Source organism: Papaver somniferum, chromosome 9 (genome assembly GCF_003573695.1).
Source record: "Papaver somniferum cultivar HN1 chromosome 9, ASM357369v1, whole genome shotgun sequence".
NCBI classification, from domain to species: domain Eukaryota; kingdom Viridiplantae; phylum Streptophyta; class Magnoliopsida; order Ranunculales; family Papaveraceae; genus Papaver; species Papaver somniferum.
The window spans coordinates 43,408,486-43,420,663 of record NC_039366.1 but is presented as its reverse complement, the minus strand read 5'-3'; the positions used below and the strand labels follow the sequence as shown (position 1 = coordinate 43,420,663).

Below are 12,178 nucleotides of genomic sequence, written 5' to 3'. Positions count from 1 at the left end.
CGTGCTGAAAAGTGGTTTGTCAATCAACAATTCTGAGGCTGATTGATTGGTACCCAGGTTTTAATCCTGATAAACAAAGAACGTCCCATGCAGCTGTTTGGGTACGTTTTCTTAGTCTCCCTATTGAGATATGGACTGAGAAATCTTTACTTTCTATTGGGAAAATCCTTGGAACACCAATTGTGGTGGATCAAAGAACCCTAAATCTGGAATATGGTTACTTCGCAGCTGTTTTGGTAGATATAGACTTTGCAAAGCATATTCCTGACCGAATCTCTATCACTGCAGGAGGTAAATTTTTTTGGCAATATGTTGATATACCAAGTTCACCTAAATTTTGTTTATCTTGCAATATTATTGGGCATCTTGATGGTGAATGCAAAAAGAAGAATAGCATGAAGGCTGCTGGTAAGGAAAAACAGCTTGTTCATAAAGTTTGGCAAGCAAAGTCACCTAAAACTAATGAGGAAGAGCAGAAGTCTTTGAATCTGGAGAATAAGGAGGATAATATGGTTGATGCTTCAGCTGAGAGGGATGATGCGGCTCAGCTTAGATTGCAAAACGCAATTGCAGCCAAGAAAGTGCTTGCTGCACGTACACAATCTGCTCATGCAGACCATGCAAAGTCCGGGATGAACCAAACTTCAGCTCAGTCCGGGATAACTCAATCCGTGTCTGAATTGGAAACTGAAATAAGAGTCGTGAATAAAGAAACTTCTGAAGTTGTTGGAGCTACAGCTAGAGAAGATATTACACGAATAGATTCTATCAATGCAGAGTCCGGGATGAACCAAAACTCTTCAGCTCATTCCGGGATAAACAAAATATCTACAACTCAATCCGTGTCTGATTTGGAAACTCAAATAAGAGTCGTGAATAAAGGAACTTCTGAAGTTGTTGGAGCTACAGCTAGTGAAGATATTACACGTACAGATTGTATCAATGCAGGCCATGCAGGTCAGACCGTGGTTGATTTGATAAATCTTAAAAACACTCCTACTGACGTTATTGATGCTAATCAGTTGGAAAAGGAGCTAGCTAAATCTGCTGCTGAGTTGCGTGAGGCTCAGATGAAGTTTATTCATTGTAAAAATAATATTGCAGCTCAGAAAGATATGGCTGCTCAGAGCTTTTCTAAAGATGAATGGACTCAAGTGAAAGGAAAGAAACCCCCTAGCAAAGGTATTTTCTCTTTTACTCCTTTTGTGAAGAATTATACTCCTTTTGCGGATGATTTGATGCAAACTGAAGTTGTGGTTAAAAACAAATTTGATGTTCTGGAATCTGAGTTAGGCCTTATTAATGTTATTATTGAGGAAGAGGAGGAAGATCAAGTAGAATCTAGTGACTCAGATGTTAGTATGGGTTCTAAAAGTTGGGGTGAGGTTGATGTTGACATTTTAGCAAGGAAAAAAGGTAGGAAAGTTGCCAAACAGGCTGCTAATATTTTAGCAAAGCGTTCTTTGCAATCTGATTCAAGTTTGGAATCTTCTCCCAGCAAGTCTATTGAGGAATCTCCAAGCCGTAACACTAACATGGAAATTCAATCGGGGTTGGTTGATACTGTTTTTGATAAGAATAATATTTTGTCTAAGGAAGAATTAGAGGTGGCAAGCAATATTCAGTTGGAAGATGTGCGTGCTCAGTTCATTAGAAGTCCAGCTTTTAGACGAAAATATCTCAAAGAAAAGAGGGAGCAAATGGAAAGTATGAATTCAAAGAAAAAATCTCCTAGTAAGTTGTCTCCTATTAAGCTTGTTCCTGGTAACTTTGCCTCTGAGGATGAAGATGGAGAGTTTTATGTGGATGAAGATGAAGATGTCTTGGGTAACTATGCTTTTGATACGGATATTATGGATGGAATTTTTTCTAAGAGCAAATCGTATAGAGTTGGTTGCAGCAGAAGTAAATTGAAAGGAGTTGGCTATAAATATAGGTAGCTTCTTTTAATTTTCTGGTTACTACTTTTGTTATTTCTTTTTTGTTTTTAGTCCCCTTTGGTTTATGGGGGTAGGGAGTTTTGTGCTTCTTTTTTGTAATTCTTGTAATTACGTTCTTTTGGCTTAATAAACTTTTTTGACCTAGCTAAAAAAAAAAGAAGCGATTGTTTTACCTGAATCTTTCTATTTGGAAGGTTGTGATATTTGGAAATTCAGTCTTATTGGACGTTTAGATTTCAAATGAATTACTTTCCAAGAGGTGAAGGATGATTTGGAACATCAATGGCAGCTAGGTCAAGGTGCGGTTCAGCTAATTCCTATGAGTAGAGGTTTCTTCACCATCAAGTTACAATCCCAAACAGCAAAAGAAAAGCTTTTGAATGCTGAAGCTTGGTTTTTTAGGCATCAAAAGCTAACCCTAATTGAATGGTTTCCTGGTTTTGATGCTGAAAAACAAAGATCATTTCATGCTTCCGTGTGGGTTTCTTTTCTAGGGCTTCCATTAGAATTCTGGACAGAAAAAACGCTATTGTCCTTGGCTAAATCATTAGGAACTCCAATTGTGGTTGATAGACGTACTCTTGCTCATGAATATGGTCACTTTGCATCAGTTTTGGTGGATATTAATTTTGCTGAAGCAGCTACTGATGCTATTCATATTACGGTTGGGGGTTTAGATTTTTGGCAATCTGTTGAGATTCAAAAAGTTCCAAAATATTGTTCCAAGTGCAAGTTGATTGGGCATACTGATCATGAATGTAGAAAGCAGCAGAAGGAAAATACTGAGCGACAACTTGTGGTAAGCAAACAAGTTAGCGTTGATGATTCTCAACCTGGCGTGAGCAATATTCCTAAACCTGCTGGTGGGGAATGGCAAGTGGCTAGGCGTAAGAAGAAGGGTAAGAAAAAAGCTCACAACGTCAATGTAGATGTTCGTGATGTTGTTGATAATATTGCTGGTGAAGAAGCTGATGTGGAGTTTGCTGCTAAGCTGGTGAAGGCTCAGCAGTTGGAGGTTGTTATGGCACAAGCCAAAGCTGATTTTGAATCTGTCTATGTTGAATTGGCGAGAACTAAACAAGCGCAGTCTTCAAAATCAGTTTTAGTTAAGAATGGAAAAGTGGGTGAAACTAATCCATCAACTATAACAAGTTTGGTTGGAACTAGGATTCCCAAACCTGTTAGGATTGTGACCGCAACTCCTACTCCTCTTTGTGATCAGCTTACGGCTGGGGAGTTTCTTTTGAATAAAAACAGATATAATGCTATTGAAACAATTCAAGATGTGGAGGAGAGTTCAGCTGATGCAAAGTTTAGGGCTGATCAAGAAGCTAGGCGTGTTCGCGTGCAATCCATGCATAAGGTAGTGAATACTACTGAGGGTAGGAATGCTTCTGATTCCGAGTCTCTTCAGGACTCCAATTTGAGAATTTGTGCTGAAAAAGGAAGTTTACCAAGAATTAATTCTGGTGCAACTTCTCAGATTGATACTAACTCCTCCAAATCTGGTTTTTAATGCGTGTTCTATATTGGAACATAAATGGCATTGCACGTGATGCTGCTAAGAATAAGTTGCCTGAGTTATTTCATGATTTCAAGCCGGATATTTTATGTATTGCAGAGCCAAAGGTACATTGTACTTTAAATTTCTTGCAAACTTTATATGTGGATGGCTATAAGAAAGAAGCTATTCATAATTCTGTTGGTTCGTCTAAAGGAAACATATGGATTTTTTGGTCCAGCTGCATAGCTACGCCTGTAGTTATGAATTCTAGTAGGCAAGCTATTACTATTGAAGTAGAGGGGGTTTTGATTTCCTTTGTTCATGCTAGCTGTTTACGTGTCACGAGAAGAAGTTTATGGCATCAATTTTCTTCAGTTGATAATAATACTCCATGGTTGGTTATGGGTGATTTTAATTGTGTTTCTTCGCAATGAGGAGAAGAGAGGAGGTAGACAACCACGTACTTCAGTCATCAATGATTTTAGTGATTGGATGGAGGATAATGATCTTTTTGAAGCTGATTTTTTGGGTTCTAAGTTCACTTGGGCTAATGGACAATCTGGTGTTCGTAGAATACTTTGTAAGCTAGATAGAGCTTTGATCAATGAGGCGTGGCTTATTAAGTTTGAGAATTGGAGGTGTAAAGCTCTTCCTCATGAAGTTTCTGACCATTCCACTCTTATTGGCTTTCCTTTTGTTAATACTAGACCGAAACGAGCTCCTTTTAGAGTTCAGAAGATGTGGTTTTCTCATTCAGACTTCATGCGCATGGTGAGTAAGAGTTGGAACGCCCCTATTACTGGTACGCCTGCTTTTATTTTTCCTTCCAAACTTAAAAGGTTAAAGGTTATCATGAAAGAGTGGAATTTACGTGTCTTTGGCAATGTGTATGCTAAGCTCAAGCAAGCGCAGTTGACTATGGAAGTGGCGCTTACAATTTCAGATAAGGATCCAGAGGATGTAACTAAGCTGAATTATGCCAAAGAGGCTTCAGTTACACTTCAGGAAATTCGTGCACAACAAGCTACTATGTTGAAGCAAAAGTCAAGAAATAAATGGCTTCAGGAAGGTGCTAGTAATACTTCTTTTTTTCATGCCAATATTAGGACTAGAAGGAGTAGTAACATGATTTCGGAGTTGGTGGATGATAATGGGGTTGTTATAACTGATTGTGACCAAATTAAAGACCACACCGTGGCCTATTTTGAGGATAAATTTAATGGTGCTGAGTTGCCTATTGATGATGCTTTGTTTCAATATGATCATACATTATTTCCGTGGAAGATAGTCAGAGAATGGATGAGATTCCTACTATTGAAGAGATTAAGAATGCTGTTTTTGATCTTGGCGCTGATAGTGCCCCTGGGACGGATGGTTTCTCTGGTTGTTTCTATAGGCATTGCTGGGATGTGATTCAGCAAGACCTTTTCAATGCTGTCACGTATTGCTGGCGTCAGCAGATGATTCCTCAAGGTACTAATTCTAGTCTTATTATTTTACTTGCCAAGTTTAGAGGGGCCAATTCTCTTCGAAACTTCAGGCCTATTGGTCTTAGTAATTTTTTATTTAAGATTTTTACTAAGATTTTAGCTACAAGACTGGGGAGTGTTCTTGATAATTTGGTTTCAGAAGAGCAAGTTGCTTTTATGAAGGGGAGAAATATTCATGAGAACATTAGTGTGGCGTCGGAGATGATCAATGATTTAAAAACTAAGCGGAGGGATGGTAATTTGGGGTTGAAGCTAGATATTACTCAAGCTTTTGACACGGTTAGCTGGTCCTTTGTCTTAGAGGTTTTTCGAAAATATGGTTTCTCTCATACATGGTGTTCTTGGATCTGGTCAATCCTTAATTCAGCAAGGATTTCTATTCTTCTTAATGGAAGTCCTGAGGGTTTCTTCACAATCAATAGAGGTCTGAGGCAAGGTGATCCTTTATCTCCCCTTATTTTTGTTCTTATTGAAGATGTTCTGAGTAGAAATCTCACGAAGTTGTTTGTGGAAAAGAAGATGACGCCAATGCTCTCGAAGAAAGGTATTTCTCCCACTCATCTTTTCTTTGCTGATGACATTATGATTTTTTGTAAAGGCAATATGAAGAGTTTGCGTAATCTTCTAGCTTTGCTTGGTAAATATCAAAGTGCCTCTGGGAAATATGTTTGTCGTCAAAAGAGTAAGGTTTATTATGGTGGTGGTTCCTTGAGTCGCTGTGGAACAATCACTAATTTACTTGGTATGGAAGTTTCCAATTTTCCGGACAGGTATTTGGGAGTTCAGATCATGCCTGGGGATGTTAGATATCGTCACATTAGCAATGTGATAGAGAAAATAAAGAATCAACTTTCGGTTTGGAAGGGAAGATTACTTTCTTTTCAAGATAGAGTTGTTCTTATTAATTCAGTGATAGCAAGCTATGCCATTCACAACATGGCGGTGTACAAGTGGCCTAGAAAGTTTGTTCAACAGGCGGAAAGAGCCATTCGTAATTTTCTTTGGTCTGGTGATGCTGATGTTACTAAGAAATTTGTTGTTGGGTATCCTAAAGTTTGTTGTCCTCTGAAGGAAGGTGGTCTTGGTATAACCAGCATGGTTGTTATTAATAAAGCTCTCCTCATGAAGCTGTGCTGGAGTATTCGTTCTTCAGACAAGAAATGGGCTCGTTTTTTATGGGCAAAGTTTACTACTAGAAATGGTGGTATCAAACATTATGGTGTGAATTCTTCAATTTTTCCGGGCATTAAATTGATTCATTCTATTGTGGACAAGCATTCTAAGGTTCTTATTGGTGATGGGAGGGCTACATCTCTTTATTTTGATGTTTGGTATGGGAATGAGAGCATTGCTGATATGCTTAATGAAACTGATCTAGACAGAAATGTTAAGGTTAGTGATATTATTGATAATAATACTTGGAAGTTGCAGGGTAGTCATCTTCAGAATTTGGTGCGTGCTGGGGTAGTCTTGGATGATTTGCCTTTGTTGCAAGGAGGGAAGGATGTTAGAATTTGGATGCCAGAGATGAATGGACGTTTTTCTGTTTCATCAGCTAAGAACCTAATTAGAAGGGAGTATTCAACTTCAGCGGTGTATGATCTTTTGTGGAAGAAAGAAATTCATCCAAAACTTGCTGCCCAGAATTGGAAGATTTGTAGAGAGGTTTGTGCTACTCAAGACAAGATTATGAGTAGATTCAAAATTGAATTAGCCAACAAATGTTACTTATACAAGGCTGATGAGGAATCTTTGGAGCACATTATATGGAGTTGTCCGTTTGCTACGCAAATCTGGCAGTGGTGTTCAGGTTTGTTTAATTTAAGACCTTATTATGATGTTGTGACTTCATATAAATCAGCAAAAGGTAGGAGTCGTATTATTAAGGATTTATGGCTTCTTGCTAATTTAGTGATTCGCTCGGAGTTGTGGCAGACTAGAAATTTAGCTTGTTTTCAAAATTTGGCAGCTAACATTCACTTCTTCAAGAAGAGGGTTTTCTTTTTGGTTCATGAATATTCTGTTAGGCTGAAGAGTTCTATGCGTAATACTTCAGCAGATTTGGAGATTTTGAACCACTTCCGTGTGGCTCATAGGCAGGTACATCAGGTAGAACCAATTGAAGTTTTTTGGCATCCTCCTAATAGGGATGAGATTTTATTATGTTGTGATGGTGCGGCCAAAGGAAACCCAGGTGCTGCAGGGGCTGGTGTTGTGGTGCGTGATGCGGATTGTAACTTTGTAGGGGCTATGAGCATTGGGCTGGGAATTACTAATAATTTCTTGGCAGAACTTTATGGTGTTATTGTTGGTTTAGAATGGGCTTTGAAGTGGAATATGAGAAAGGTTCTTGTGCGTTCAGATTCAATGGGAGTGATTGCTGCCTTGACGGGTACAAATCTTCCTTGGTTTGTTAAGCACAGGTGGAGAAGAATTAATGAAAGTTATGATTCTATTCGTTTTGTTCATACTTTTCGTGAGGCAAATTTTACAGCTGATTGTATGGCAAAAAGGGGATGTTATCTTAGAAATGGTGAAGGGTTAAGTTTTGATGACAGGCCGGATTTTCTTAGGCATTTAGAATTTCCTTATGTTTCTTATTTCAGATTTAAATAGTTTGTAAGTTTTTGGGGCCTTAGGACCTCTTTTCTTGTGAACTCTTTGTACATATTGGCTATTCATTAATACAATCTGGATTTAGCAAATAAAAAATCCAAATCCTAACAAATTTCATCTATATTGAATCAAATAGAAAGACAAAGCCAACATAAAAAGAAAGAGTTCATAAAAATGTTGAATTTTATATACATTAACTCAAAAAACTCTGCACATTTCGTTATAAGTCGGAAATTGATTTCTGAGACTAAATTGTAAACTAGATAAACTCATCTTTAACAGGAAAAGTTTGAGAAATGTATTGTAATTACAATTAATATATTCTAAGGCAATACGTCTAGTAAAAATTGCATTTCTATGTACGTTGATTCAAGAAAATATGAAGGAAGTCAAATTTCACAATAGAAGAAGGATGCAAGACCATGCAGACCTAATCCAAATCCTAACAAATTTCATCTATCTTGAATCAAATAGCAAGACAAAGCCAACACAAAAACAAAGAGTTCATAAAAATGTTGAATTTAATATACGTTAACTCAAAAAAGTCTACACACTTCGTTATAAGTTAGAAATTGATTTCTGAGACTAAATTGTAAACTAGATAAACTCATCTTTAACAGAAAAAGTTTGAAAAATATATTGTAATAACAATTAATATGTTTTAAGGCAATATGTGTAGTAAAAATTGCATTTCTATGTACGTTGATTCAAGAAAATATGAAGGAAGTTAAATTTCACAATAGAAGACGGATGAAAGACCATGCAGAACTAATCCAAATCCTAATAAATTTCATCTATCTTGAATCAAATAGAAAGACAAAGCCAACACAAAAAGAAACAGTTCATAAAAATGTTGAATTTTATATACGTTAACTCAAAAAAGTCTACACATTTCGTTATAAGTCGGAAATTGATTTCTGGGACTAAATTGTAAACTAGATAAACTCATCTTTAACTGAAAAAGTTTGAAAAATGTATTGTAATCACAAATAATATGTTCTAAGGCATTACGTCTACTAAAAATTGCATTTCTATGTACGTTGATTTAAGAAAATATGAAGGAAGTCAAATTTCACAATAGAAGAAGGATGAAAGGCAATGCAGAACTAATCGAAATCCTAAAAAATTTCATCTATCTTGAATCAAATAGAAAGACAAAGCCAACACAAAAATAAAGAGTTTATAAAAATGTTGAATTTAATATATGTTAACTCAAAAAAGTTTACACACTTCATTATAAGTCGGAAATTGATTTCTGAGACTAAATTGTAAACTGGATAAAGTCATCTTTAACAAAAAAAGTTTGGATAATGTATTGTAATTACAATTAATATGCTCTAAGGCAATACGTCTAGTAAAAATTGCATTTCTATGTACGTTGATTCAAGAAAATATGAAGGAAGTCAAATTTCACAATAGAAGAAAGATGAAAGACCATGAAGAAGTAATCTAAATCCTAACAAATTTCATCTATCTTGAATCAAATAGAAAGACAAAGCCAACATAAAAAGAAAGAGTTCATAAAAATGTTGAACTTTATATACGTCAACTCAAAAAAGTCTACACATTTCGCTATAAGTCGGAAATTGATTTCTGAGACTAAATTGTAAACTAGATAAACTCATCTTTAACATAAAAAGTTTGAAAATGTATTGTAATTACAATTAATATGTTCTAAGGCAATACGTCTAGTAAAAATTGCATTTCTATGTACGTTGATTCATTAATTGCTGAAGTCCTAGGCTCAAGACCGCCCTTTTTCTCATCAAGTCGAAGGATACAATTGAAATTTCCCATGACAAGACACGAGATCGACGTATCATGGCTATTAAGCTGCTGCCAAAGCCTTCGCCTAGTAACCTGAACATAACTAGCATGGACAAACGAGATATGAACTCCATCAACCTCAACTGTTATGGCATGTTTGCTCCTATTAATAACCGAGGGAACAATACCATTTAAGTAGCAAATCCACATATTAGCAATACTAGAAGCAGTCGCATTATGAATAACATGTGGATAAAAACCTTCCAACTGAAGTCTATTACCAAAACCAACCGAGCAATGAACTTTTGGTTCCGCAAGACAAAAAATATCCGGCTTGAACTCCCTAATTAACTCACTAAGTTTACATTGAGTTGCATCACGAGCAAATCCATTTATGTTCCAAAAGAGAACCTGCATAATTAAATTTGGGGGTTTGAGTTTTAGATAGCTTTACTGGATGAGAAGTATTTGAGGAGGATTTTAGTCTTGGTGAAGAACCCTTTCGAGCACGAACTCCCAATTCAGATTCTTCCGAGTCCGACATGGAATCATTATCTCTCAAAGCATCAATTTTTGCTTGAAGAGCTATCAACTGCTGCTGCTTAGCACGTTTAGCTACTTCATCAACCTTATTAATCTCCAAAAGAGGGTTATTCAAAGTCTCACCAACTGATCCCAGAATATTGAATTTGTTATGAGAGATATATTCCGAACTTTCTTCAAGAGCATCACACACCGGTGTAGACAAAGATAAACAGGAATCCTACCAGGATTAGGAAGTCTAGTTCTTGCCAATTCAACATTCCCAACTGGCTTAGTATTCAAGGCAACAGTACTCAGCGACTTTTCCATGTTAACTAAAACTGAATGCGCAAGCTTAGCTTGTTTGGCTCTCTCAAACTCAGCTGTAGCCCTGCGCAAAATTGCTTCGGAATTCACGAGTTCATCTTCTAACTGTTGTTCCAACTCAACAGTGTCTTCAATGCTCACAGTAGCAGGCTGTACGTTGTTATCAACTCTTCCCTTTCGATTTTTTTTACCATTCTTATTTTGACCTGCAACTTGCCATGCTGTATTAGTCTCACCCTGGTGGATAACTAGAGCATGAGATTGCTGCGACGTACTGGCAGTAACGGGTGGCGTATTAACTGCAGTAACATGCTTCTTTCTGCACTCTGAGTCTAGGTGACCAACTATTTTGCACTTGGAATAATATTTCGGCCTTTTCAAGATTTCAAATGGTTGCAAAAAATTGCGTCCACCAGCTTCAACATAAACATAATCTGTATTAAGCTTTGCAAAATCAATATCGATCAGGACTGAGGCGTAATGCCCATACTCATGGTTTAGGGTTCGCTTATCAACCACAATAGGAGTTCCAAGAGATTTTCCTAAAGCTAACAGCGTCTTCTCCACCCACATTTCAACCGGAAGACCTGGAAACTTGACCCAGACGGTAGAGTGAGAGGTATATTGTTTATCAACGTCGAACCCTGGATACCATTCGATCAGACGTAAAGGTTGCTCGTTCACAATCCATGGATCCTTGTTACCCTCACGATAAAAATTTTCTTTGTATTCCTGTGTTAACAACTTGATGATGAAGAATCCCCGGTTCATGGGGATGAACTGCACCTTAGCCTCTCCAAGCTTCCATTGTTGTTCCAAGTTAATCTTAACATCATTGAGTTTGATACCCTTGAGATCCAGCCTCCCAATGAGACTGAAGCACCATATTTGACAGCCCTCTTCATAATAATCTTGCGGAATAACCACAGCTGGTTTTCCATCTTTGATAGTAGGGTTTGGTAGAGTAGTAATGTCGATAGCAGTAGAAACATGTTTTTTTTTTTGTTTTTTCCCATAACAAGTTCATCAAACGTTAGCTTTTGATGACTAGACTCACCAAACGATTGTTCCCCCATCTCTGATCACCAAAGAGATGATCCAAGATGAAGCGCGGAAAAAAGTTTTTGAAAAAAATTTGAAAACCCTAAAATCGCCAGAGCAAAGTTAGGAGAGAGAAAAAATTTGCTTGCTTGGTCTTTTGTTTTCTAAGGCAATACGTCCAGTAAAAATTGCATTTCTATGTATGTTGATTCAAGAAAATATAAAGGAAATCAAATTTCACAATAGAAGAAGGATGAACGAGCAGAACTAATCCAAATCCTATCAAATTTCATCAATCTTGAATCAAATAGAAAGACAAATCTAACACAAAAAGAAAGAGTTCATAAAAATGTTGAATTTTATATAAGTTAACTCAAAAATCTCTACACACTTTGTTATAAGTCAGAAATTGATTTCTGAGACTAAATTGTAAACTAGATAAACTCATCTTTAACAGAAAAAGTTTGAAAACAAGGTCCTTGTTCCTTCATACTCGGTTGGTGCTATTACAGCATTGACAACTTCGAACGTTCTTTGGTTTGTTAAACACAGGTGGAGTTTGATTCAAAGTAGATATGTTTCCATTTCGTTTTGTGCACACCTATCGTGAGGCTAACTTCGCGGCAGACAACATGGCAAAGAGGGGTTGTTCTCTAAGAAATGGTGAAGCTTTAAACTATGATGAAAGACCATATTTTCTTTATTCGTTAGAATATCCAAATGTTTCATATTTCAGATTTAAGTAGTTTGTAAGTTTTTGGGGTCTTCGGACCTCTTTTCTTGTAAACTCTTTGTACATATAGGCTATTCATCTTTTTTTTTGCTAGGTCAAAATGGTTTATTAAAGCAAAAAAACGTAATTACAAGAATTACAAAATTGGAGGCTCTAGGCCTCCCCACCCCATAAACCAAAGGGGCAAAAAACTCTAAAAACTCATAAAATAAGCTCCTAAACACGAAAAAACATGCAA

At 36.8% G+C, this 12,178-nt stretch overlaps 1 protein-coding gene across 1 annotated transcript; it reads right to left on the bottom strand.

Annotated features, from left to right (window-relative positions):
- Positions 1-9,693: 9,693 nt before the first annotated feature.
- LOC113311888 lies at positions 9,694-11,242 on the bottom strand. The gene is made up of 3 exons (XM_026560680.1): positions 11,224-11,242; positions 10,085-11,107; positions 9,694-9,986 (listed from the first exon to the last, which is right to left on the bottom strand). The coding sequence occupies exons 1-3, from the start codon at positions 11,240-11,242 to the stop codon at positions 9,694-9,696; spliced, it is 1,335 nt and encodes a 444-aa protein (XP_026416465.1).
- Positions 11,243-12,178: the final 936 nt, after the last annotated feature.